General features: G+C 43.8%; 1 protein-coding gene across 2 annotated transcripts in view; it reads left to right on the top strand.

Moving 5' to 3' along the window:
- Positions 1 to 1503: 1503 nt before the first annotated feature.
- The window catches only part of entpd1 (ectonucleoside triphosphate diphosphohydrolase 1), a 58479-nt gene continuing 36720 nt past the window's right edge, over positions 1504 to 23262 (top strand). The window contains exon 1 of one of the 2 annotated variants that reach the window (XM_080788611.1): positions 1504 to 1629. Coding sequence is in view for 1 of the 2 variants with exons in the window: in XM_080788609.1 (XP_080644735.1) it covers positions 19314 to 19329 (16 nt within the window). In the remaining variant the exon portion in view is untranslated. Of the gene's footprint in view, positions 1630 to 19135; positions 19330 to 23262 lie in introns of those variants that run through there. The other variant, XM_080788609.1, reaches the window with a different exon arrangement.

The raw sequence follows: 23262 nt of genomic DNA, 5'->3' as shown, positions 1-23262 counted from the left end.
GGGGGGGGGGGGGTCCCTGCCTGCCTCTCAAAGAAGGGGTCCCTGCATGGGGGGGGGGGGGTCCCTGCCTGCCTCTCAAAGAAGGGGTCCCTGCATGGGGGGGGGGGGGTCCCTGCCTGCCTCTCAAAGAAGGGGTCCCTGCATGGGGGGGGGGGGTCCCTGCCTGCCTCTCAAAGAAGGGGTCCCTGCATGGGGGGGGGGGGTCCCTGCCTGCCTCTCAAAGAAGGGGTCCCTGCATGGGGGGGGGGGGTCCCTGCCTGCCTCTCAAAGAAGGGGTCCCTGCATGGGGGGGGGGGGGTCCCTGCCTGCCTCTCAAAGAAGGGGTCCCTGCATGGGGGGGGGGGGTCCCTGCCTGCCTCTCAAAGAAGGGGTCCCTGCATGGGGGGGGGGGGTCCCTGCCTGCCTCTCAAAGAAGGGGTCCCTGCATGGGGGGGGGGGGTCCCTGCCTGCCTCTCAAAGAAGGGGTCCCTGCATGACGGAAAAGAAAGCTTGACAGGAAACAACAGGATTCATTGTCTCGGTTATAATTCTCAAACATATCTACACTGGCCCCGAGTTGTAGTCTTAGGGCTCCATTTTCGTCACCGCTAAACCCCTTACCGGTATCCCTAACCTTATTTGCCTTTTTTACTATTTTGCAAAACATTTTTGAATAGTTAAAATGGCCAGTCTACAAGCTCACAACGTGTCAATGTAGATTGGCTAGTTGAACTATTCAAAAATGTTTTGCAAAATAGTAAAAAAAAAAAAAAGGCGACGAAAATGGAGCAGCCCTTACTGTCTAAGCTTTGTGTGGGTCTCTAAAATAAACAAAGGTGGGGGTGAAGACAGAGAGAGAAAGAGTGGGGGAGAATAGAGCAGCATCAGGTCCAGCAGTTGGTATATGCTAGCCCCTCCTATACAGCGTTTTGTCCTTAACTCGTGTCACATTTGCCGTTGACAATGAAAGGAGAATTTACGTCATAATTATGTGTCTGAACAAATCGGCTTTTTGTGGCAACACAAACATTAAATGCCATTGGGAATGAAAGGAGAATTTACGTCATATGTAGACGGGCAAATCGGTGTTCATACACAAACTAAATAAAATGCCATTGACAATGAATCAACAAAAAAAAGCCCCACATTTTGTCATACAAACTGTACGTAGACAGACGAGTTATTGCCTGTCAGGACTCCACACAGCTGCTGACTCAAGAAAATGTGATGCAACTGACCTTGAGAGTCTTCTCCAAATAACCATCACCAGCACACCATCACCTCTCTCTCTCTCTCTGTCTCTCTGTCTCTCTCTCCGTCTCTCTCTCTGCCCCGCCGTCACACTGTCATCTAATGTTTCCATTGTGCTCAGGATGTGTTTCAGGAAGTGGAAAGAGACGTTAACAAATCAGGAATGTCTTTGCCAAAATGAGGAAACTCCAAAACGTTGTGAAAGACCTTGACGTGTCGTGGCAACAACAGAGTGAAGCATAATTTAATTTAAATGGCACGACAGAAAGCTGGTTGGCACAGTGTAGTGTTATGTTCTTTTCTAATTGTCACAGCGCCTGCATGCAGATGATGCCACTGTAACCACCTTGAACCCGAGTCACTTGACCTGCGTGGGAAACCAACCCAAAACATCTACCGGTCAGTCAAAATGGAATATTGTGGAATATTGTCAATAAAACTGTACCTATGATTCACATGATGTAACTACTTGCAACCATTATCCGCGCAATAGAGGGTACAGTATGCGCATGCTTAAAGTGAAGTGGCACATCGAGTGGCACATCGAGTGGCAAAGCAACATGCAAAGTGAGTTTAACATTGTTTAACGTTGTTTAATCAGAGAGGACTTTTGTTTGGATGCATGGGTTGTCAAGGCCAGAAAGTAGTTTTCTCAGTGGGCATTCATAACTTCCGGGTTTGATGATGTCACGCGCATACCCTCTATAGCAGTTGCAAGGAATTGCATTGAATTTGGTGTGGTTGACCTAAAAACTGTTGCATTGGTGCGGTTGGGCCGGCTTTAGGCTTCTGGCCGGGCTACTCTGCTACACTAGCTCCTGCTTTGTGTATATATATATATATTCAGGGTTTGTTTCATAATAACAGTAAACGCAATTAACCACGCGTCATATTATAAGTGAATGTTTGGCAAAAAGTTTGGCGAAAAAGGAGTCAGGTCATATCGGTATCAGTGAATATGCCAGCCTAACCACCGATCCGACACAGGGGTAAGGGGTTGACACTATGGCAGTTAAATAAAATGTTGGGGCATGTGAAGTTGCTCCAAACTGCAAGTGCACATTTGAATGAGGAGTCTGCTATAAACACAACATTAGATATATAGATAGCTATATTATTCCCAGTCGGTGGACTTCAATTTTTTCTATTGTAGTATTATTATATTCGGTATCGGCTAACACAGAAATTGTGCTATCGGGATCGGATCGGAACATCCCTAACAAAAACATAGGCTACTGTTACAATTATGAATTATCATTGCACTTTTTCAATTAATGCAACCATACCAAATGGGCCCACAAAATGTCCAGCTAAAGTGCATCTAAGTTAGGAGTTTACAGTATCCAAGTTTATACAACCAGTAAAGCATTTTACAAAGTGGTTTGCTTCAGGCAAAGTGCCACTGTGAAGGTTAGCTCTACTGGTTTAAATACTGCCGAGTCACTCACCTGAAGGGAGATAATTGGATGGGGGGTTTTTGGCCCCGGATGTGTTGAGGGACTCCTTTAAGATATTATATAAAAGAAAAATCCCCCTAGAGGCGAATCGTGCAGTGTAATTCAGAAGTGCTGGGGTGTACACGCACACGCACAGCCAATTATTTTTTGAAGCCGTGCATTCGACCCTCCAGCAGTTTTTGCCCCCCATGGGCAGTAGAATTGCCATAGCATACAGTTATTGAGAAAGGTGAGCGAACACACTCCATCACAGCTGAACTGTAACTGGAACATTTCCAACCCTTTGACACTCCCAAGTCTCCTAGTATATAAGCTGCCTTATATAGAAAGAATAGTCTTTTGTTGAGCATTTTCTTCTGAAAGCTCTTCTCTTCCTCCGTATACAGTATATACACAACAGATAGACCTACTTTATGTTATTGGCTTTGTGTCAAATTGACAGAGCTGTGATGATGTTTCTGGGTCACAGTCCATTGTTTTGCTTACTTCCCCCTTTTTTTCCCCCTGTACCTGTCTGTCTCTGTCTGTCCCCACAGGGCAGAATGAAAATGAGGCAAAAAAGAGCCTTGATGTACTGTAGGGCTGTACCGCAGCGCTCCTCCCACTGTTTACAGCGAGCATTAGAAAGTACAATAGGCAATTTTAATTGTGTATGAGGAGCCTTGGGGATAGCTAGCAGCGAGCTATTGTGTGCTGTTGTTTTCTGCTCCACGCAGCAGTGGCTTGACCCTGATTCCTATACCACTCAACACACCGTTTCATTTCGTCGCGGTTGGTTGGGAAACTACTCAAACTAGCTATACAAAAACAGTTACTTTTCAGAAACGGGGTGAAAAAAAGTCACAAACTCAGTGGTTCGGTTACTTCGGTATTTATAAGAAACCCATACAGACAGACTTAAAGCGGCACTGTCACTTTTTTTTTAATTGAATACATTTGAATTCTGTGGTAATATAACTTTTGTATGGTAATATAACTTTTGGGGTTGTTGTCTCCCTGCTCTTCTATTGAGACATTTAGCGTTTAGTGTCAAAGGTCATGTCTCACCATGGACACAAAGATCTGACACAAATTTTGACCCGATGGGCAAGATTCAATTTACCAGCCCGGGGGGCGGCTGGCGTACTGTAGCTGTCCAGGCACCTTGGCCGGTAATCCAGTCTGGCAGTGTGCCGTGGGTTCGACTCCCAAACCCAACGGCCTTTACTGTGTGTCACCCCCCAAGGTTAATTTTATTTTAACAAAAATAGACGATTTATACCTCACAATGTGTGAGCTTGTAGTTTTGCTAGGGCATTAATTTACAAAAAAAAGAAGGCTGTGCGTGCAATGAAAACGAATTTAAACAGACTAGAGGCGAAGTGACTAACGGGTGAGTTGGTGACTTCGTCCTCATCGCCGAAGTCAGGGTCTCTGTGAGCTGTGAGGCTAGTACATTTATTTAACTACTGTATTTCTACTTCCAATACTTTTACTTCTACTCTCATCTCAGTTCCAAATATTGTACTTTTACTCCACAATATTTATTTTAAAACTGTAGTTACTACAGTCGTTACTTTGTATATTATTACTTTGTATATTATTACAAAAACATATTGTGGCGACTGATACACGCAAAAGTCAGGGTTGCCTATTCACTGAGGCATTCATTGAACATAACTCACACCAGAAATAGACTTTTCTTTCTTTCTTTCTTTCAGAGGAATGCTGTCAAAGGTTGAGAGTTCAACATAAAGTTCATTTGCAGGGGGATAAGGCCTCACTCACACCTTCGCAACAGACTGATGTATGCTTGTTGTATACAAAGGGTGTGATACATCTTGCCCCAATGCATTTCCAATGGGAGTCACATGGTTTGACACAGCATCTGTGTTGTATGAGGGGGAGGGGGGCAGGCGAAACACAGCCGAAAGGCATACAACAGCTTGTAGTCCAAAATGTTGCATCAAACCATGTGACTTCTATTGGAAATGCATTGGGGCGGCCATGACACTTACATCTTGCTTACATCTAGCATGCGTCAATGTTGTATGCTAGATCGAAAGGTGTGAGTGAGGCCTAGGGAGGACGTCACAGGTAAGCTTGGATTACTTTCACAGAGGATTCGGGTATAAGTATTCCTGCAAGGCATTCCAGAGGTGAGTATTATGAGGTATGTACAGGTTTAGCTTTAGGCCTAGCGTAGTTCTTAGAGTAGGTTTTCCTTCCCACAGGTCAGATATCAACGGGTCAACTCAAACAGGTGGATAAATGTCAATAAATGTATTTCTACTCAGCCTGTACTCGAGTTAGTTGTACTCCTTCGCTGTACGCCGTGTACTGGGGGCGAGTATTTCTACTCCTTGTCCATATCCGTGTACTCTGGTTGTTTTCCTCCCATGCACGCGCCTTGTCGGCCAAAGAGCGCGTGCCCGGTATAATGCCTGCGGGGAGATACAGAGAGAGTGCGCTTGTCAGGGATTTCATCATGGCATTTTAAATAGTGGATGTCTAGCTTACCGCCCAACTTCCTTCAATGCCCACAGCCTCGCCTCATCTCTGGAGAGTGGATCATTCTGTTAGTGAGGCAGGGAGTTCTCCCTTTCATACTGCTGTGCTCAGGTGTGCTGATGAGCTCAGCAGGTGCGCCGAGTTGTCTGAGTTGATGGCAGGGGACGTACTTGCCGTCAATCACCCGCCCTCCCGCGGTGGCTTTCTGCCTCCCTCTCTCTCTCCAGAGCGGCGCTCTGGAGAGAACCAACGAGACACCACAATATATTATGTACCACTTCAACCCTCTATACATTTCCTCCATTGTGAGCTTGTAGATCTGCTATTTTCAAAGGTTGAAAAGTTGTGAAAGGAGGGACATCCGCACACTGCCACTTGCTGGTTCAGAGCATTTTATTGAGCAACGTTTCGGTCTTGCAACCTTCCTCAGGCCAAATTGCCTGCCGGGTGTGCGGAAGTCTTCTCTCTACAAAGGTTGAAAAGTTCAAATGAGACATTCTTCATAATAACGAAGTAAAGTTTTATTCCAAAACGTTTGTACTTTTATTAAAGTGCATTTTGAATTCCAGACTTTTACTTGTAACAGAGTATTTCTACATTGCAGTATTGATACAGTACATTTACTTAAGTGGGTTTTTTTCAGTGGGTCAGGACTCGGGAGCAATTTTTATGGGTCGCGACTCGAGTAAATACCCCTTAATTTTTGGTTTCCGATTTTCATTTTCTTTATTTCAAAAGATTACAAACATATATAACGAATTCCATTAAAACATGGAAATCCATTATTAGATGGAATAAAAACACTTTTAGTGAAAATATCCGATTCACAAGCTCACAGCACGTGGCATCGCAACGTGTCGAGAGCTTGTAGATCAGCCATTTTCACTAGTTTGGGTCCCGGGGAGACATCATAGTTCTCTTTTGCGTCTCAAGCTAAAAAGTTTGGGAACCATCCGCTGGGCTAGGCTATGTCAACACTGTCTGTGTACATGGGAAGGAATTCTTGTGGTGGTGGGTGTCACTGGAGACTGTTATTGTATTATTGTGGAATATTTCATCCGTCGATAGTCTGGTTTCTCTGTATGATGGTTAATTGTTTAGTTTTTTACAGCCTTCTCTGATGACAGTGTAATGCAGTGGTGGAAAGAGTACTCACATGTTTTACTTAAAGTAGATAAAAGTATCAATACTCCAATGTAGAATAGAATTACTTTGAATAATTACATAATTTCTTACAGAAACTGTCAGATAAGACAAGAGAGTTGGACAAACTTCGTCAGGAAAAAACAATATCCAGTCACTACTGTTGTGACGAGAAGAGAGTTGAGCCAGGAGGCAAAGCTCTCTGTCTACCGAGCAATCTTCGTTCCTACTCTCACCTATGGTCATGAAGTGTTCCTACTCTCACCTATGGTCATGAAGTGTTCCTACTCTCAACTATGGTCACGAAGTGTTCCTACTCTCACCTATGGTCATGAAGTGTTCCTACTCTCAACTATGGTCATGAAGTGTTCCTACTCTCACCTATGGTCATGAAGTGTTCCTACTCTCAACTATGGTCATGAAGTGTTCCTACTCTCAACTATGGTCATGAAGTGTTCCTACTCTCAACTATGGTCATGAAGTGTGGGTCATGACCAATAAGGTCGCGAATACAAGCGGCCGAAATGAGTTTCCCCCCGACGGGTGGCTGGCATCTCCCTTAGAGATAGGGTGAGAAGTTCAGTCACACGAGAGAGACTCGCTGCTTCTTCGCCTGGAAGGGAGCCAGCTTAGGCGGTTTGGGCATCTGGATGCCTCTCGGGCGTCTCCCAAGGGAGGTCCTGGAGACATGTCTTACTGGGAGGAGACCCCGGGGCAGACCAAGGCGCAGTTGGAGGAAACACATGGGTTAATGACTGTTGCTCTGGAGATGGAAGTCTGGAGCACTCTGGTGGAGCTGTTGCCCCTGCGACTCGACTACGGATAAGCAGTTGAAGATGGATGGATGGATGGATGGATGGAATACTCATTATGCAGAATGTCCCGTTTCACAAGTTTTCAAGCGTATTAAAATGTGAAAATAGCAGATGTACAAGCTCACAATGTGTCCGATCACGACGCATTGTGAGCTTGTCTATTTTCAAAGTACAATATTTGCCTCCGAGATGTAGTGGAGTAGAAGTAAAAGTATTGGAAATTGGAAATGCTCAAGCAAAGTACAACAAATACCTCAACATTTTGTTACAGTACTTAAGTAAATGTACTTAGTTATTTCCACAAGTGGTGTAACGTGATCCCTTATTTCATTGTCAATGACTGGCGTTGTTGGCAGGATTGTAGAATCCGGTAAGAAGAACTTCGACAGAAAATGACCTGAGATCAGATTCTAAAAATGTCTTCTACATCCTGACAGTTTTCTGAAAAAGCTATGTTTCTATGTCAGTCGTTCTTCGAATTTTCAAAAATAGCAGACCTACAAGCTCATAGCGCGCCACTCGGTGGCGCGCTATGAGCTTGTAGATCTGGTAGACCCAAAATGGGTTTGGAGTCAACTCAATAATATACGGTACAGTTAAGGCAAGGATTTTTCCTTCCTCTTCTCCCCTGAGATGGAATAAAGTCCATGCTGTGACTGACATTTGAAATCGCTTCGCATGTATTGGACTAATTACCTATAATTACTACCCAGGTAGTTATAGAAGAAATGAGAAATTGAGTAAAAGTAAAATATGAAAATCACACCCGTGTGAGGTAAGGAGCGCTCTTATCATCTTACATCATCTCATTCTGGCCAATCACAATTTGCGTCCTCACTTTTCCGTCTTCACTTTTCTGCCCTCACTTTTAGCTTCAATATGCTCGCTCAGTCAATAAAAATCATCGCTATATGGGGTGATCAGCCAATCACAAGCCAATGTTTGTGTTCACACTAAACCGGAAAGCTGGGCATAGGAGGGGCTAGCTAAGCCCCTCAAAATATTGATAGTTTTCTCAGCAATAACAATATTCTCACAGTACAAAGAGCAGCTATAGTAACAACATCCGTCAGTTCATTGATGTGGGCAGAGGACTCAGAGAACATGTCCTCAAGGAGTCCCCGGAGGGTCTCACAAGCGTTGTTATCATTCCAGTTCTTAATGCGGATGCTCTGCATTTTACCACGTTTTAGAGCAGGGCGCTAAACAGGGAAAAGGTGCACACAGTTATGATCGGAGGCCCCCAGGGGCCTCGGGAGGGGTACAGATTTGTATGCGTCTTTGACATTACCAAAACACATTCTGTGACTTCCATTGGAAAAGCATTGAGGCGGCCGTCAAACACAGGCAGAGCACAGAACAGTTGTTCTTTATGTGTGTGTATATGAAGCCTTACAGGTCTGTAATTCTGTTTCACTCTCAGAGTTATGGGGGTCCTTGAAGTTAAAAGGTTTGTGAACCACTGTCCTAAGTAGTTATCTGCGAAAGATAATGAGAGTAGTTTATGGTCGAGGATTTAAATCAATGGCTGTAAGCGTCAAAGGTTGTTGGCGTGATCAATGGTTGATGTTGAGAGCAACTGATTTAGCGAATACAATGGCTATGGTGCTGTGTGTGTGTGTGTGTGTGTGTGTGTGTGTGTGTGTGTGTGTGTGTGTGTGTGTGTGTGTGTGTGTGTGTGTCTGTGCGTGTTGCTCCCACCCCTCCCCGTTTCCTTTAATCCGCCCAGACTCACTTCAAGGCTTCTAATCGGGTTTATACTGTTTACAGTATAAACCTATATAGTAGGGAACGGACATGGAATTGGAAACTCCACAGGGTATATTATGTGACTCTATGGGTGTGCACTGCGAGTGTGCATGTGTGCGTGTGCATGTGTGCGTGCGTGCATACATGCATGTGTTGGGGTGTGTAAGTGTAAGTATACAGCATGGCTGAAATCGTACTTACTGATACAATCATAAGAGTCTAATTGCTCGACGTGAACATGTATGGAGGTTGAAGGCCTGGAATGGTGCTGTGGCATTCTGGACCAGTGGTATGGGTTTGGGTTTGCTGGAGCAGAGCAGCAGACCAGCAAGGAGGGACTCAAGCCTGGAGATGACTGTGGCAGGTGAAAGATAAAGTTGAATAAGTTCCAGGCCTGGACAACATAGGTGAATAACTTTTGATAAGAAAAACTCAAACAACATAACTTGAACAGTGAGGTAGTGGTGTCAACCTCTCCCATTGGCAGCCTACTCTCTACTGAACCATTTCCCCTTTATATAGACTCCTGACTCCACCCCTGGCTAAGCAGTCAGCAAATCACAAAGCATTTAGCAACACCCAAGACTCTCCCCCTATAAAGCAATCAATCAGAGCTCTCTTCAGGCAATCAAGGCAGCTTCCCAATTACAGCATCTGCAGAGATAAACACAAGTATATTAGATTCACATCACGTCATTCACAGCAGAATGTGCACCTTCTGTGGGACTGAGAATCAACCTGTTACAAATACAATACAGCAACAATACAATGCATGTGTATTGTTGAGCAGCTTACATTACTCTGACAGAGTGTGCTCTGTCACATAACACATAAGTGCCTTTTATTAAATTGGAGTCCATGCTATAGTGTGTATATGGCATGACATGATTGGCATGTGATAACTTCCTCACAATCTGTAACTCCACCACAAGAGCGCGTAGGCTACGGGATCGGGATGTGACTAGCTTTGCCTCAGCGATATTTCTTCCCTATATTATACAGTATATATACTGTATATATATTATATAATTGGGACCTGAACCTCGACGGTCTGTCTGTTTGCCAGGAATTCATAAGTGCATCGAATCTCATTAGCATCCTTTTATGATCGAAACTCATTAGCATTGTGAACCTGCATGAACCGGCAATCTATAAATACTGTGTGAATTCTGGGATTAAACATTAAGGATATAGTGAGACGTGTTACACTTTAACCCATTCTGGGCGGGAACCCCTTTTGGTGTTTTAAAGCATTATGTTACTTTAGCTATTGAAAAATAGCAGATCTACAAGCTCTTAGCGCGCGCAAAGAGCTTGTAGGTCTGCTATTTTAGAAAATTCGTGAAAATCTTTGAACATATTCTTTCGCAGTGAATGTTTTTAACTAAAATCTTTGCTTGTGGGGGAGTCCCTGGAAAAACACATTTTCAGATGGGAGTCGGCCGCCAATTTCATATATTTTTGCGTGTTCTTGACATGAGAATGTTTGAGAACCACTGACCTAGAAACATGGGGTTTTTCAGAAATCTGTCATGATGATTTAGAAGACAATTTGTAGAATCGGTCTCGGTCGAAATGGGTTAATGTCTGGTGTCAGCCGGCTCTCTGCGGTGCACCGCCGCCTGCAGCTGCTTCTCGTTTAGAGGCGTCACCTGTCTGAAAGCCAGATTCATAGTTTTGACGCGCAACGTCAGAGCATAAATTACGGGCCGTCAAGCACACCGTAAAAGCGCCACTGACACGCGTCAAGAGAAACATAAATAAAAGTCGCACTCGTGTGAAGTGAGAGGCGCCCACTGTGGCTGCCACACGATTGCAGATTCACTGCCACTATACGGTATATATACGTTACCAGACATGATTAATGCAATTGTATAAAACGAAACCAGTCACAAGGTGTATTTATTTATGTCTCACGTCATCCTTTAGTGCCCTAAACAAACAACACATTAAAGGTCTATACTAGACTTGGCTGGCAAGCGATTTTTGTTAGAAGTGCTCTAAATAAACATTAAAACTCCATAGACTTGGCTGCCATGTGGGGCTATAGCGTAGCCTGGCTGATAAGCCAGACGCGAATCAGCCCTTGGCAAAACGAAATTGCCTACCGGCGGATCACGATAGTGTGATATGAGTCTGACTTTAGTCTTCAAAAAGTTACCTTTCCGCATTGCTCCAAGTTTCCTCCAACTAATCGTGCCATCACGTGTCAATGTTCCAAAATAGAACTGAGCCCTGAGAGATGCATCAACAGGTTGTGACGAGTCCAATTGATTGCCTCCGGTGTGGCCCAGGGCAGACATTGCAAACAACGGGATTTGACTTAAACTTGCGCGAGTCTGAAGCTTTCAGTCTGTCACAGCCTTCAGGCTGTACACACATCATCATATCAGACTGAGTGAAAAAATATTAGCAGACATCCTCAATTCACACATGTCTTTGTGTATGGTTTTGTTGGCTTATTACTGCTTCTAGAACTCACCCTGAGACTAATGTCTACCTACCCTGGCCAACGCTCCAATAGGCTCTATATACACACAGACTAACTCTTCCTACTTCCCAGCAAGGTATATGGAAAGGAGGTAAAGTCAACTACTGTACGTCATTTTCGCTATCATGCAATTCCAGACAGCAGATTCGTCACACCATATGGGAGCCAAACTACACCCGGAAGTTTGGTGGAATGCATTGGAGTCAGTGAGAGCCAGTGACCAGCTCATGAACAGACACTATTTCTGAATGACTGAGACCTTTTGTAAAGTAATCGCTTCTGGAAAATAACAGAATACATAATAACACATTATTGTCTGCTGTGTTGCTTTTCGATGTGTACACTGTTTCATTTTATAGAGGTATCTAAAGTACCTTTCTGAACGTACCACGTACTGTAAGTATCGCGAGACTTTCCACCGCTTCCTGTCTGGCAGCCAAATCTCGCGATACCTCAGAGACAGAAATGATACCTACCGCTGTTTAGATGCTCAATATAACTAGAACTGCACTCTGCCGAGTGCATACTTGCTTGTTGCACACTAGTAGGCCATAAATGGCCTACTAGTGCGCAAGCAGAGCGCGCAAGTACTTTCGACCGCTGGAAAGTATCACATCTCAGTATCTCTGTGAAGGAACGTTTGAAATGTATAATCATTACGTGTAACTATTTGCTACCTAACTACTTTTTTACAGAAAAATGAATCATTGATATGTGATGAAAAAAAAAGGTATATAAACTGAATTAAAATATATTATACAGTATAATTATTTTATTACTTATTGTAAATTGTCAATTGTCATCTGTATAATCTGGTCCCAGCAGATACCACATTACGTCCTCTTTGAGAGCTGGGACCAGAGTACACGGTGTGTGTATATGTATGACTAGCTCTCAGTGATGACGTAAGAGATATGGTCATCTGTGTAGTCTGGTCCCAGCAGACCAGGCACAGATTTACAAATTACAAATCATTACGTCATTACGTCATCGTTGTGAACTGGGACCAGAGTACATGGTGTGTATATGACGTAATGTTGTAACTTGTAACTTGTAACTAGTCCCAGCAAACCAGGCACAGACTGTATGTAGTTGTTCTAGTTACAACTACATACAGAGTATGTAGTTGTAATTTGATTAGCAGTATACTGTGGTTACTTGGTTCCAAAAAGTGAAGACAAGTTTTCTTCAACGGTAAATCTGTGCCTGGTTTGCTGGGACTAGTTACAACATTACGTCATCCTTGAGAGAGTACATGGTGTGTATATGACGTAATGTTGTAACTTGTAACTTGTAACTAGTCCCAGCAAACCAGGCACAAACTGTATGTAGTTGTTCTAGTTACAACTACATACAGAGTATGTAGTTGTAATTTGATTAGCAGTATACTGTGGTTACTTGGTTCCAAAAAGTGAAGACAAGTTTTCTTCAACGGTAAATCTGTGCCTGGTTTGCTGGGACTAGTTACAACATTACGTCATCCTTGAGAGAGTACATGGTATGTATATGACGTAATTTGTAACTAGTTACAAATTGTCTGATTTGTAACTAGTTACAAATTACGTCATATACACACCATGTACTCTCTCAAGGATGACGTAATGTTGTAACTAGTCCCAGCAAACCAGGCACAGATTCACCGTTGAAGAAAACTTGTCTTCACTTCGAAGAGACCAAGCGAAACGATTACTTGCGCGCTCTGCTTGCGCAAGTAATGATGTACTGTGGACATCGAAAAGCAAGTGATTAGAAAACAACCTGTGATATGTCTTCTTTTATATTCCTGAACCGATTACTATTATGATAAAGGTCTCAATCAGTTCATAAATAATGTGTGTTCATGAGCTGGTCCACCCTACACCTCCATTCACTGCCATGTATTCATTGAACTTGCTGTGTGAGATTTTCCTCCTAAGAAAGCGTCCATGAAAGTGTCATGGCGCGTGCCATGGCGTCAGCGGTGTCTCTTCCTTCTGTAAAGCTTCCTTGCCTCCGAGCTCTCCCCCTCAGTCAATTCATCCGTAGAGAAATTAGGTGAGGCAGATCGACTGTCTTTTTAAAGCTTCCTTGCCTCCGAGCTCTCCCCCTCAGTCAATTCATCCGTAGAGAAATTAGGTGAGGCAGATCGACTGTCTTTTTCTCCCGTGAGGGGAAAAAGAAAATGACGGCGTCGCCAGTTTACGCGAAATACAAGCGATCTCTGTAAAAATTTCACCCTTTTGATGAAATGCTACCGCAGAGCTCGCTTCACAATTTCTGCCTCAGTCCGAAAAGCCTTAAACAAAAACTGCCTACTCCCGCACACGCATTCCTCCGTTTCATTTATCAATGTTTCAGTCAGACAAGGACCTTCGTCAGGTCATGTCCCGATGTATGCCGTTTCATTCAAACTGGGATTTAGTCCCAGACTCCATGCAGCACCACAGACATCTTTTTAAAGTGTGCATGATGATCCTGAGTCCTATTGCAGTATGAAGACTCCACCTCACACCTATAGCATTATATTTCCCTCTTACTACTTATTCTATCCTAATAGATGCTAGTTATACTATGCAGTACATGCAGATGTACATGCATGTTGGTTACTTGTTCATAAGTATACCTTAACCCTAGCTAGCACACGGAAGCCGCAGGTGACTCTTAACCAGCCACGTACAATAGTCGGCCTAAGGGGATGTCGGACTAACGTGTGCCCCCCTAGAGCAGTGGTTGCCCAACTTTTTCATTTCAAGTACCCCAAAATTCACACTAATTAGCCCGCGGACCCCCATTAGAAAATATATGTCCCCCTCCATGAGAGAAGATTGTTACGGCTCTAGCAGAGATTCTCAACCCGTTTAAATTCAAGGACCCCCAGTTTGACATGCATTAGTCTAGGGACTAATGCATTTAATGGCATTTCTATCTCTGAGACCCCAATTTATATTGTAAAATCAATGTTAATTTAAAGAGTGTACAAATGGAACCAAATGGATCAATTTGGTTCCATTTGTACACACACCCTCAGAGTTACAGACCCAAGGGTCCATTTGGTTCCAAACTATCACTTAGCTGGGGACCCCCTAGAACTCCCTCTAAGGACCCCAGGGGGACCCCGGACCCCACTTTGGGAACCACTGCCCTAGAGGTTCCGGCCGGAACAGACTTTGGGCCGCTACACAGCCCTCACACCTACGCTGCTTTGCCGATTCCGACCGATATGCCCATATCAGGGAGATCTCTGTATGTGTCAGTCCTTGCCCCATGCCCACATGTGGGCATGGCGGCATGCCCCCTTTTGTGTGGAGCTGGCTGATTTGTTTGCACCCGATGCCATGAGGACACAACAAGGTTAAGGCCAAACCGTGCCAGTGCAACTACAGTATAGTTGCAGCTCCTTTGCAGCAAAACAGTTAATGCTGTATGGTTGCTTGTCCAGATGCAAAGCATGTTATTTAGATAGCATTTTGACAGCATTTGTGACTTCTGACTGAGGCTAAGCCATTGAATATATATATATATATTTATATATATATATTTTGTCATGTCATGTGGAAGCAGGGAATCATAGCTTCAAATTAATATATGGATATATGGATATAATGACAAGGCATAGAGTAATGCCTTGCAGGAAACAGCGAGTTGAGAAAGCAGGCTTGAAAGGTTCACTTCTGTGGTCTCTATAACATTACACCTACTGTAGCTACATCATGTTTCAGCTCTGACATTTATTTCAGACATGCTATGTGAAGAGTCTGCCTGTGCTATTAACTCATTCTGGATTAAAAAAAACAAAAGAACATCTGTTTTTCTCCTCTCCTGAACAGTTAGTCTTGACTGTCTCTGTATCAAAAAGAGTCACATTCAGACAGATGTGAGGTTTGACGTTTACCTGGTAAGTAAATTAAGTCCTTTACTCTGATCTTGCACTTCGTAAAGTTGCCCTAGATAAGCCCTATACTGTACTGTAAGTGTCTGCTAAACGCCTAAACTGTTAATTACAGAAACGGCAGCCGGCTGCATGCCAAAGCTGGACAGTAGGCATGTTTATGGCTGTCGCCTGACTCTGGAGGCTTGCGGTCTATACGCTGGTATTCGATTGACTCCCTTTGCTGCACGTGGGAGAGTCAAACAACACAAGAAATGGCTTGTCTTATCGGCCTTGGTAGGAAGCATGGGATAACACTTTTATGTACATTCCACACACAGTGCATGCGTGTGACCACACTGTGTGTCCACACTGTTAGATAACAGCATGCGAGGTCCTTTCCTCGAGGTTTCCCTTTCATCATCAGTGGGGGAAAGTAACTAAGTATGTTTACGGTACTAGTACTGTACTAGACCTTCTACAAATTCCTGACAGTTTTCTGAAAACCCTATGGGCTGGATTTTGAAGGTGCGTTTTACCATGTGGTAATACATAAATTGGCCTCGCTCTGCGCACAATCGTATTATGAAAGCCTTATCGTCCCGTGTTGAACGCACACACATATGGAATACGACGTTGCTGAATATTTTAGCATTGTGGGAGTGTCCATATGTTAATTATTTTCGCTTTGCGCAATTTGCTATTAAGCCCCTTGACCTGCGCATAACGATTAGACGTGGGTCTAGGCACCTCATAAACGCAAAAAGAATTTAAAGCACTGTTTGATTTTACACTTGAGCGGCGATCTGGGACGCTGCTGGAGTGTTGCCAAGTCTGTTTATTATAAGCGGCTTCTTTTTCTGTAAAGTTGCTTGTAAATATTGGTAGTTGTGGTTGCTTTTCTTGTTTCTAAAGGTTTCTCCTAATGTTGTTTAAACCAGTGATCCTCACACAGCACATTCCCATGTCAAGGATCCCCAGATTAATGCATTTGCCCAACTTAAGGACGGCTAATACAAAAATGTAATTAAAATGTTACTTTTGAAAATAGCAGATCTACCAGCTCACAATGAATCACATTCATTCATTAAAACTATGAACTCTGACTGCAGGCGGATATATAATGATCATTATAACAATGTGCAAGAAAATATTTAAATTTTCTTTATATTTGTGGACAATCAAAATATGTTTTTTATTTTAATGTGGTGTCATTAAAATTAATCTGGATATAGCAGACTCACTATCTAGAAAATAAAAACATGGCACTTCATTTAAAATAGGTTACAGACCCCTGTTATATGCGCTTATTTTGGGATTATTTTTATAGACCTATTTACTTGTTTCTATGAGACATGGCAACAGCCAGCAAAAGACGCATCCATTCTTTTTGAAAGGTTGAGATTAGAAACGACCATAATTATTTCATTTCTCAACCTTAAAAATAAATAAAAACATCTCCATAATCCTTGAGAGGTTTGCTTTCATACGCTGTATCACACTCGATCCAAGTCTTCTTCAATAAAATGCTACGAGCGAAGACCATACCATCACGGGCATACGCACCACGCATTCAACTCATTACTCATTTCAAATATAATATAATTATAATTTAAATTAAAATATAATTTTACTGGTGTTTCTCAATAGAAACAACTTATTTTGAGGCATAAAGGTGACAGCATGCAGTGCAATAGGAATAATTAACCCAAATGTGACAAAGTCATATGTCATGTCTTCTATGGTGCCAGCCTGAAGAAATGTAATAATAACGATCCCCAAAGTGCGCATTCCGTATGTGACATCAGCTGACTGGTAAAGAAAATAGTACGGACATGTTGATTGGGTAACTCTCAAACACGCCTTAAACACTCCCATGACTAATTCAAGGCCGTTTTGCGCACTCCACGGGGTGTCGAAAGCGCTTCTTAACATGCTTAAAATTGCAATATGACATACCTCACGCCCCCAGCTCATATTACTGTAATAGGTAAAACGCACCTTCAAAATCTAGCCCTATGTTTCTATGTCAGTGGTTCTCAACCTGTTTCACGTCAAGGACCCCCAAATATATTTATGTAATCGGCCGCCGACCCCCATCTGAAAACATGTAGTTCCAGGGACCTTCCAGTAGCAAAGATTTGAGTTAGAAATGTTCGCTCTGAAAGAATATATTCAAAGATTTGTGCCACATTAAACGATTTTTCAAAAATAGCAAACCTACAAGCTCGTAGCGCGGCACTCTGTGAGCTTGTAGTATGAGAGAATCCTGAAAACACCGAAAGGGGTTCCAGCCCAGAATGGGTTAAGTACAATTTTGAGGTACCGGTAGTTTATTTGTTTATTTTAACTTTACTGTATTAGTATTTCCTATTGTCATTTGTTTTATACTTCTCCACTACATCTCAAAAGGCAATTAAATATCGTACTATCGGGGTCATTGTTTGATTACTTTGTCCACTTACTTTAATTCTTATTTATACTTATTTTTCACTTGCGTTTATTATCTTATAGGTGAGAACCATGTATAAGCCCATTGTGGCTTTCTTTCCTCACCTGATACTTTTTGCTAAAGTAGGTAAACATGCAAGTATATATCGGCTATACTTCTTCGTATACTTCCATCACTGCTCATGCATCCTGCGATGAACAGCTGTGAGGAAGTGAATCTGCCGCTCACAGACAGCCGCGGGGGGTGGCGTATAGGGGGGTGGGTGGGGGTTAAATGGGGTCACGGTGCTCAAAGCCGCTGAAAATCAAACGGATTAGAAAGGCATCGTTGAAGGGAGGGGGGTTCTTCCTGTGTGTGTTGTTGAGATGTTGAAGCCGCTTGCCTTCTGCCTCGTGTCCCGCCTCAGCCTCAGCCTCAGCTTCAGCTTCAGCTTCAGCGTCAGCTTCACGCCAGATCTGAAGATGCTTTCATCTCTGACCCACTTTTCTCTTTTTTTTCTCCTCATTCTTCTCTCGAAGCGCGGGGGACGCAGAGCAGCGAGATCTGTAGAAATGACAGAGAGAGAGAGAGAGAGAGAGAGAGGGAGGTATAAGAAAGGAGAGGAAATAAGGGTGGGCGTGGTTCAGAAATGGTGAAGAAAGAAAGGAAAAAAGAGACCCCAGCGGAAGAGATGAGCGCGATAGAGGTACGTATGAGGGAGATGCAGAAAGTGTGTGTGTGAGAGAGAGAGAGAGAGAGAGAGAGAGAGAGAGAGAGAGAGAGAGAGAGAGAGAGAGTGAAAGAGAGATGCAGAGAGAAATGCAGCGAGCAGGAGTCAGAATGAGAGAGTGAGAGAATGAGAGGTGTAGAGAGAGGTTTGGAGGAACAGAGAGAGAGAGAGAGAGAGAGAGAGAGAGAGAGAGTGAAAGAGAGATGCAGAGAGAGAAATGCAGCGAGCAGGAGTCAGAATGAGAGAGTGAGAGAATGAGAGGTGTAGAGAGAGGTTTGGAGGAACAGAGAGAGAGAGAGAGAGAGAGAGAGAGAGAGAGAGAGAGAGAGGGGCGTGGAGAAACAGGGAGAGAGAGAATGAGACAGAGACAGAATGAGAGGTGTAGAGAGAGAGGGAATGAGAGAGGTTTGGAGGAACAGAGAGAGAGAGAGAGAGGTATGGAGAAACAGGGAGAGAGAAAATGAGACAGAGACAGAATGAGAGGTGTAGAGAGAGAGAGAGAGAGAGGTGGGGAAACAGGGAAGAGAGAGTGAATGAGAGAGGTTCTGGAGGAACGGAGAGAGAGAGAATGGGAGAGGTGTGGAGAATGAGAGAGGGGGGGTAAACAGAATAAATAGCTAAAGGCGTCTAGCGGAGGAGGGGAGGGGAGGGGAGGGAGGGGTGGGGGCTGAGTAGGAGGAGGAGGGACACTGTGCTTCTCCTAATAAAGCCACTGTATGTGAGAGGAGGTGCTGAGAAACATTACACTGAGCACAGAGCCCGGTTACCACAGAGAGAGAGAGAGAGAGAGAGACACAGAGAGTGAATGAGAGAGAGAGAGAGTGAATGAGAGAGAGAGAGAGAGAGAGAAAGGAACATTGAAAGGAGAGGAAAGATAGAGCTGGAGGAAGAATAGAGAGAAGCATTGTGTTGCTGCTGAGAGAGAAACCCATGTCTGGACAAAGAGGTAGGTGTACACGCGCAGTCGCTCACACACACACACACACACACACACACACACACACACCCAGCGAGACACACACAAGCACACACACACACACTCTTTCTGACACACACACACACGCACACACGCACACACTGTAGCCCCAGATGGCTGACCGGAAACCAGGAAACAATATTCCCTGCCAGCAATGTGAATGTCAGGTGTGTGTGTGTGTGTGTGTGGGTGGATTTGCGACTGTGTTTCTGTGTGTGTGACTGTGTGTGTTTCTCTGTGTGTGTGTGTGTGTGTGTGTGTGTGTGTGTGTTATGTTTCTCTGTGTGTGTGTGTGTGTGTGCGTGCGTGTTGCTGGTGCGCGCTCTATGAAGCAGCAGGTGCGTAGAGTTTGGTATAGCATGTTGCTGAGTGCAGCATGGCGGTGGTGGGGTACATGTAGCCGAGCAGCCTCAGGTGCCGACGGCTGTCAGGGTGAATTATACACTTCATAAACACTGTGGGGCGCTCCCAGCATGACCATGATGTCAGCTTTATTCTAATGGGGGAACTGCTACTTTTTTCCCTTTGCACTGCGGGATGTAAAGGGCAATAGGTGGCATGATTTATCATGTATATTATGCATATTAACCACATGAACCGTGAAGCGTCGTTCCTCGGAATGTCATTATAGGTGACGATTTTTAGCGACAGTAGCAGATTTACAAGCTCGCGAGGCTGTAAACTGTAAAGGGCAACAGTATAGTAGCGTGATGTATTCCTTGTGTGCATGTTTAATAACCACATGAACTCTGTATGGCATCCCTTTTTCCTCGGCGTGTCATTCATTTATAGGTGACGATTTGGGGAAGAATAGCAGATTTACAAGCTCACAAGGCGTCGCATTGCGACGTGTTGCGAGCTTGGAGAGCGGCTGTTATTGGAGAAGCGATTTGGGGTGTGGAGGCGGAAAATAGGAGGGGAGCCAATTAAAGACCCCTGGGGGACCCCCCCCTCCCCCCCCCCCCCCGGTTCAACTGACGTACAGTACAGCATAATACTGTACAGTAGGGTCGAAGTGGATATGTTTTCTTTTGAGATAATAGGGTTTAAATAATAAATGTAGCAATATAAATTGCATGTGGGACTGCGGCACTCTAGCAATAATGCAATTTTATGGTACAAAATCCAAAGGGAGTAGTCCAAATCTGTACAGTACAGTACAGTATATACTATAAGCTCACTATAGCTCAGTGGTTTTCAAAGTGTGACCCCCAGAGAATCCAGGGGGTCGGCATGCAGCCAAATGAGGAGAAGTTTAATTCCAGCAATATACTTCAGTTCACTTGAAATAATGAGTCACGGTTCTAACAATAATAATAGTAATAATAATGACAATAATAAACTAGAAAGTTCGCAATTTAAAAGAATTGCAGAGTGTGGTTGCCGCAGTGTCTTACATATGCCCCTCCCACTAATATTGCCAGCCAATTACAATTTCAAGTCACACGTTAGATCATGTGTAAGTAATTCGGAGGGGATTTAACCCCCAAAATTCATGTTTTTGCGACAAACGGTAAAGGGCCCCAGCACGAAAAGCTACTATAGTATACGGCCTGTTTTGAAGCCGAATATACAAAAGATATTTTGACACTACTTTTCTTTCACTTAAAGGAGGAAACTGATGACAAAAATATACAAAAAGAGAGAACTATGACTCATTTCGACTTCATGTTGACATATCCGTGGTGCATATCCAGCTTGGTCATATACTTCTCTCTTTGTTGACGTTTTGTTAACTCAGCCTCCTGCTGTTAACCCAGTGGTGGAAAGTAAATAAGTACATTTACTCAAATACTGTACTTTTAAGTACAATTTTGAGGTATTTGTACTTTACTTGACTTTATTCAAATTTCCAAAACATTTACATCTACTCCACTACATCTCAGAGCCAACATTTGTACTTTTACTCCACTACAATTATTTGAAAACTTACTAATATACAAAAGATATTTTGACACTACTTTTCTTTAACTTAAAAGGAGGAAACGGATGACAAAAAAGATACAAAAAGAGAGAACTATGACTCATTTCGACTTCATGTTGACATATCCGTGGTGCAGTAGATCTATCATGCATGGAGATGCGGTCCGGTCCCACTACAATTATTTGAAAACTTTAGTTACTAGTTACTTTGGAGATTTACATTTTGATTAGAAAAACATACATTACTGTAACCACTTCAACCCTTCAACAATAGTCTGGTTGCCCTGTTAGGGCAACCAGACTAATGATTGTGTTAGAGTCCAACAGAAGTGAACCTTTCAAGCTTGTTTTCTCAACTCGCTGTTTTCTGCAAGACATTACTCTATAAGCCATATCTCCAAAACTAAACTGGTGGGTCAAACTGAACAACCAATATGTCAATGTGAAGCTATGATTCCCTGCTTTCATATGACATGAAAAAAACGAAAATTCAAAGAAAATCCAATGGCAGTCCCTCTGCACTCAGTCAAATGTGGCCACATATGCGTACACTTATTTAACTTAAACCAAAACATAACATATTTCACATCAGGGTCCCTGGGACAGTTATACACCGGCATTCTGAAGTCCGCTAATCTGACGCACACTCGCACAGCCATTCCGACGTGCTCAATCCTAACCCAAACCCTGAATCCTAACCCCAAGACTAAAATGTAAATATAAGATTTTGAAACTTTGAGTGTTTCTAGTAAGACTAAATCATAATGGCCCAGACTCTTCTTCAACAAAAATGGGCGAAAGCAAACATTCTTTGTTCTGTACTTATACAGACAATAGTATGGTACAAAACACTGAGGTCCTTAAACCAGAAACCTAAACCCCAACCCTAAACCTAACCGCATGCAGAAGCCACATGCTACTCCCATATGATATCCCCTGGGACAGAATTGTAAATGGCCTAATGTGGGGGTCTGTGGCAAGAGACTGGCACCCAAGACTCTGAAAGTAAAAGGTATACATTAATATGCAAATGACACACACCTGTCCTAAAACAAAACTACCATACTGTAGTATATGTAATATTCTCTCAACACACAGCGCGACTGACAGCAACCAGCGATGACCCGTTGGGAACCTTTTAATGCGTCCACAATATGCCCCAAATCACAGCAGTTCTTACCCACGATGAACTCAGTGCGTACCCACCGCCCCGGTGCAGGCGGGCATCCTGTTTCGGCTGAGTCACCGCTTCCCCGTGGTGACCATGAGCAGAGATCAGACTGGGGGGGTGGAGGGTGGGGGGGGTGGAGGGGGGGGGGGGGGGGGAGGGGGCAGGAACGGTCAGACACTTCCTCCCCAGGGCCTGTCAGATGGCAGAGGTTCCCCTTGACAAGGAAGTGAAGTGGCAGACACAACGCTGTTTCACAACCCACCCAGGCCCCCGAGAAGAAAGGTTAATTATGGAAGCTGCTGAGTGAGTGCAGTCTATTCTTCCTTCATCGTCTTGAATAAACAAGAACAAATGTTGATGAATTGTGGAAGTAGATGGATGAGAAGAAGACGCCGTGACAAACTCCAAGGTCTCTGTGTGTGTGTGTGTGTGTGTGTGTGTGTGTACTGTGTGTGTGTGTGTGTGTGTGTGTGTGTGTGTGTGCTACAGTAGTGCGCTCCGAGTCTGAGGCACAATGCTCATTGTGTGTCTGGGGTGGGGTGGGGCGTAACAAGAGGGGATGTGTGTGTGTGTGTGTGTGTGTGTGTGTGTGTTACTGTACACAGTGCATATGTTGTGTTTGTGCGAGGAGGAGAAAGGGGTGCGTTGTTGTTGCCTCTCTCCTCTCTCCTCTCTCCTCTCCTCTCCTCTCCTCTCCTCTCCTCTCCTCTCCTCTCCTCTCCTCTCCTCTCCTCTCCTCCTAGTGTTTGCACTGATGAAACTGGGATGAAACTGGTGGTGAACGGCAGGATTTGGCACACGTTGCTGGT

The sequence above is a fragment of the Protomyctophum bolini genome (genome assembly GCF_963924005.1).
Source record: "Protomyctophum bolini genome assembly, chromosome: 18".
Classification (NCBI taxonomy): domain Eukaryota; kingdom Metazoa; phylum Chordata; class Actinopteri; order Myctophiformes; family Myctophidae; genus Protomyctophum; species Protomyctophum bolini.
Note: the sequence above shows the minus strand (reverse complement) of the source record. Positions and strands in the feature narration are given on the sequence as shown.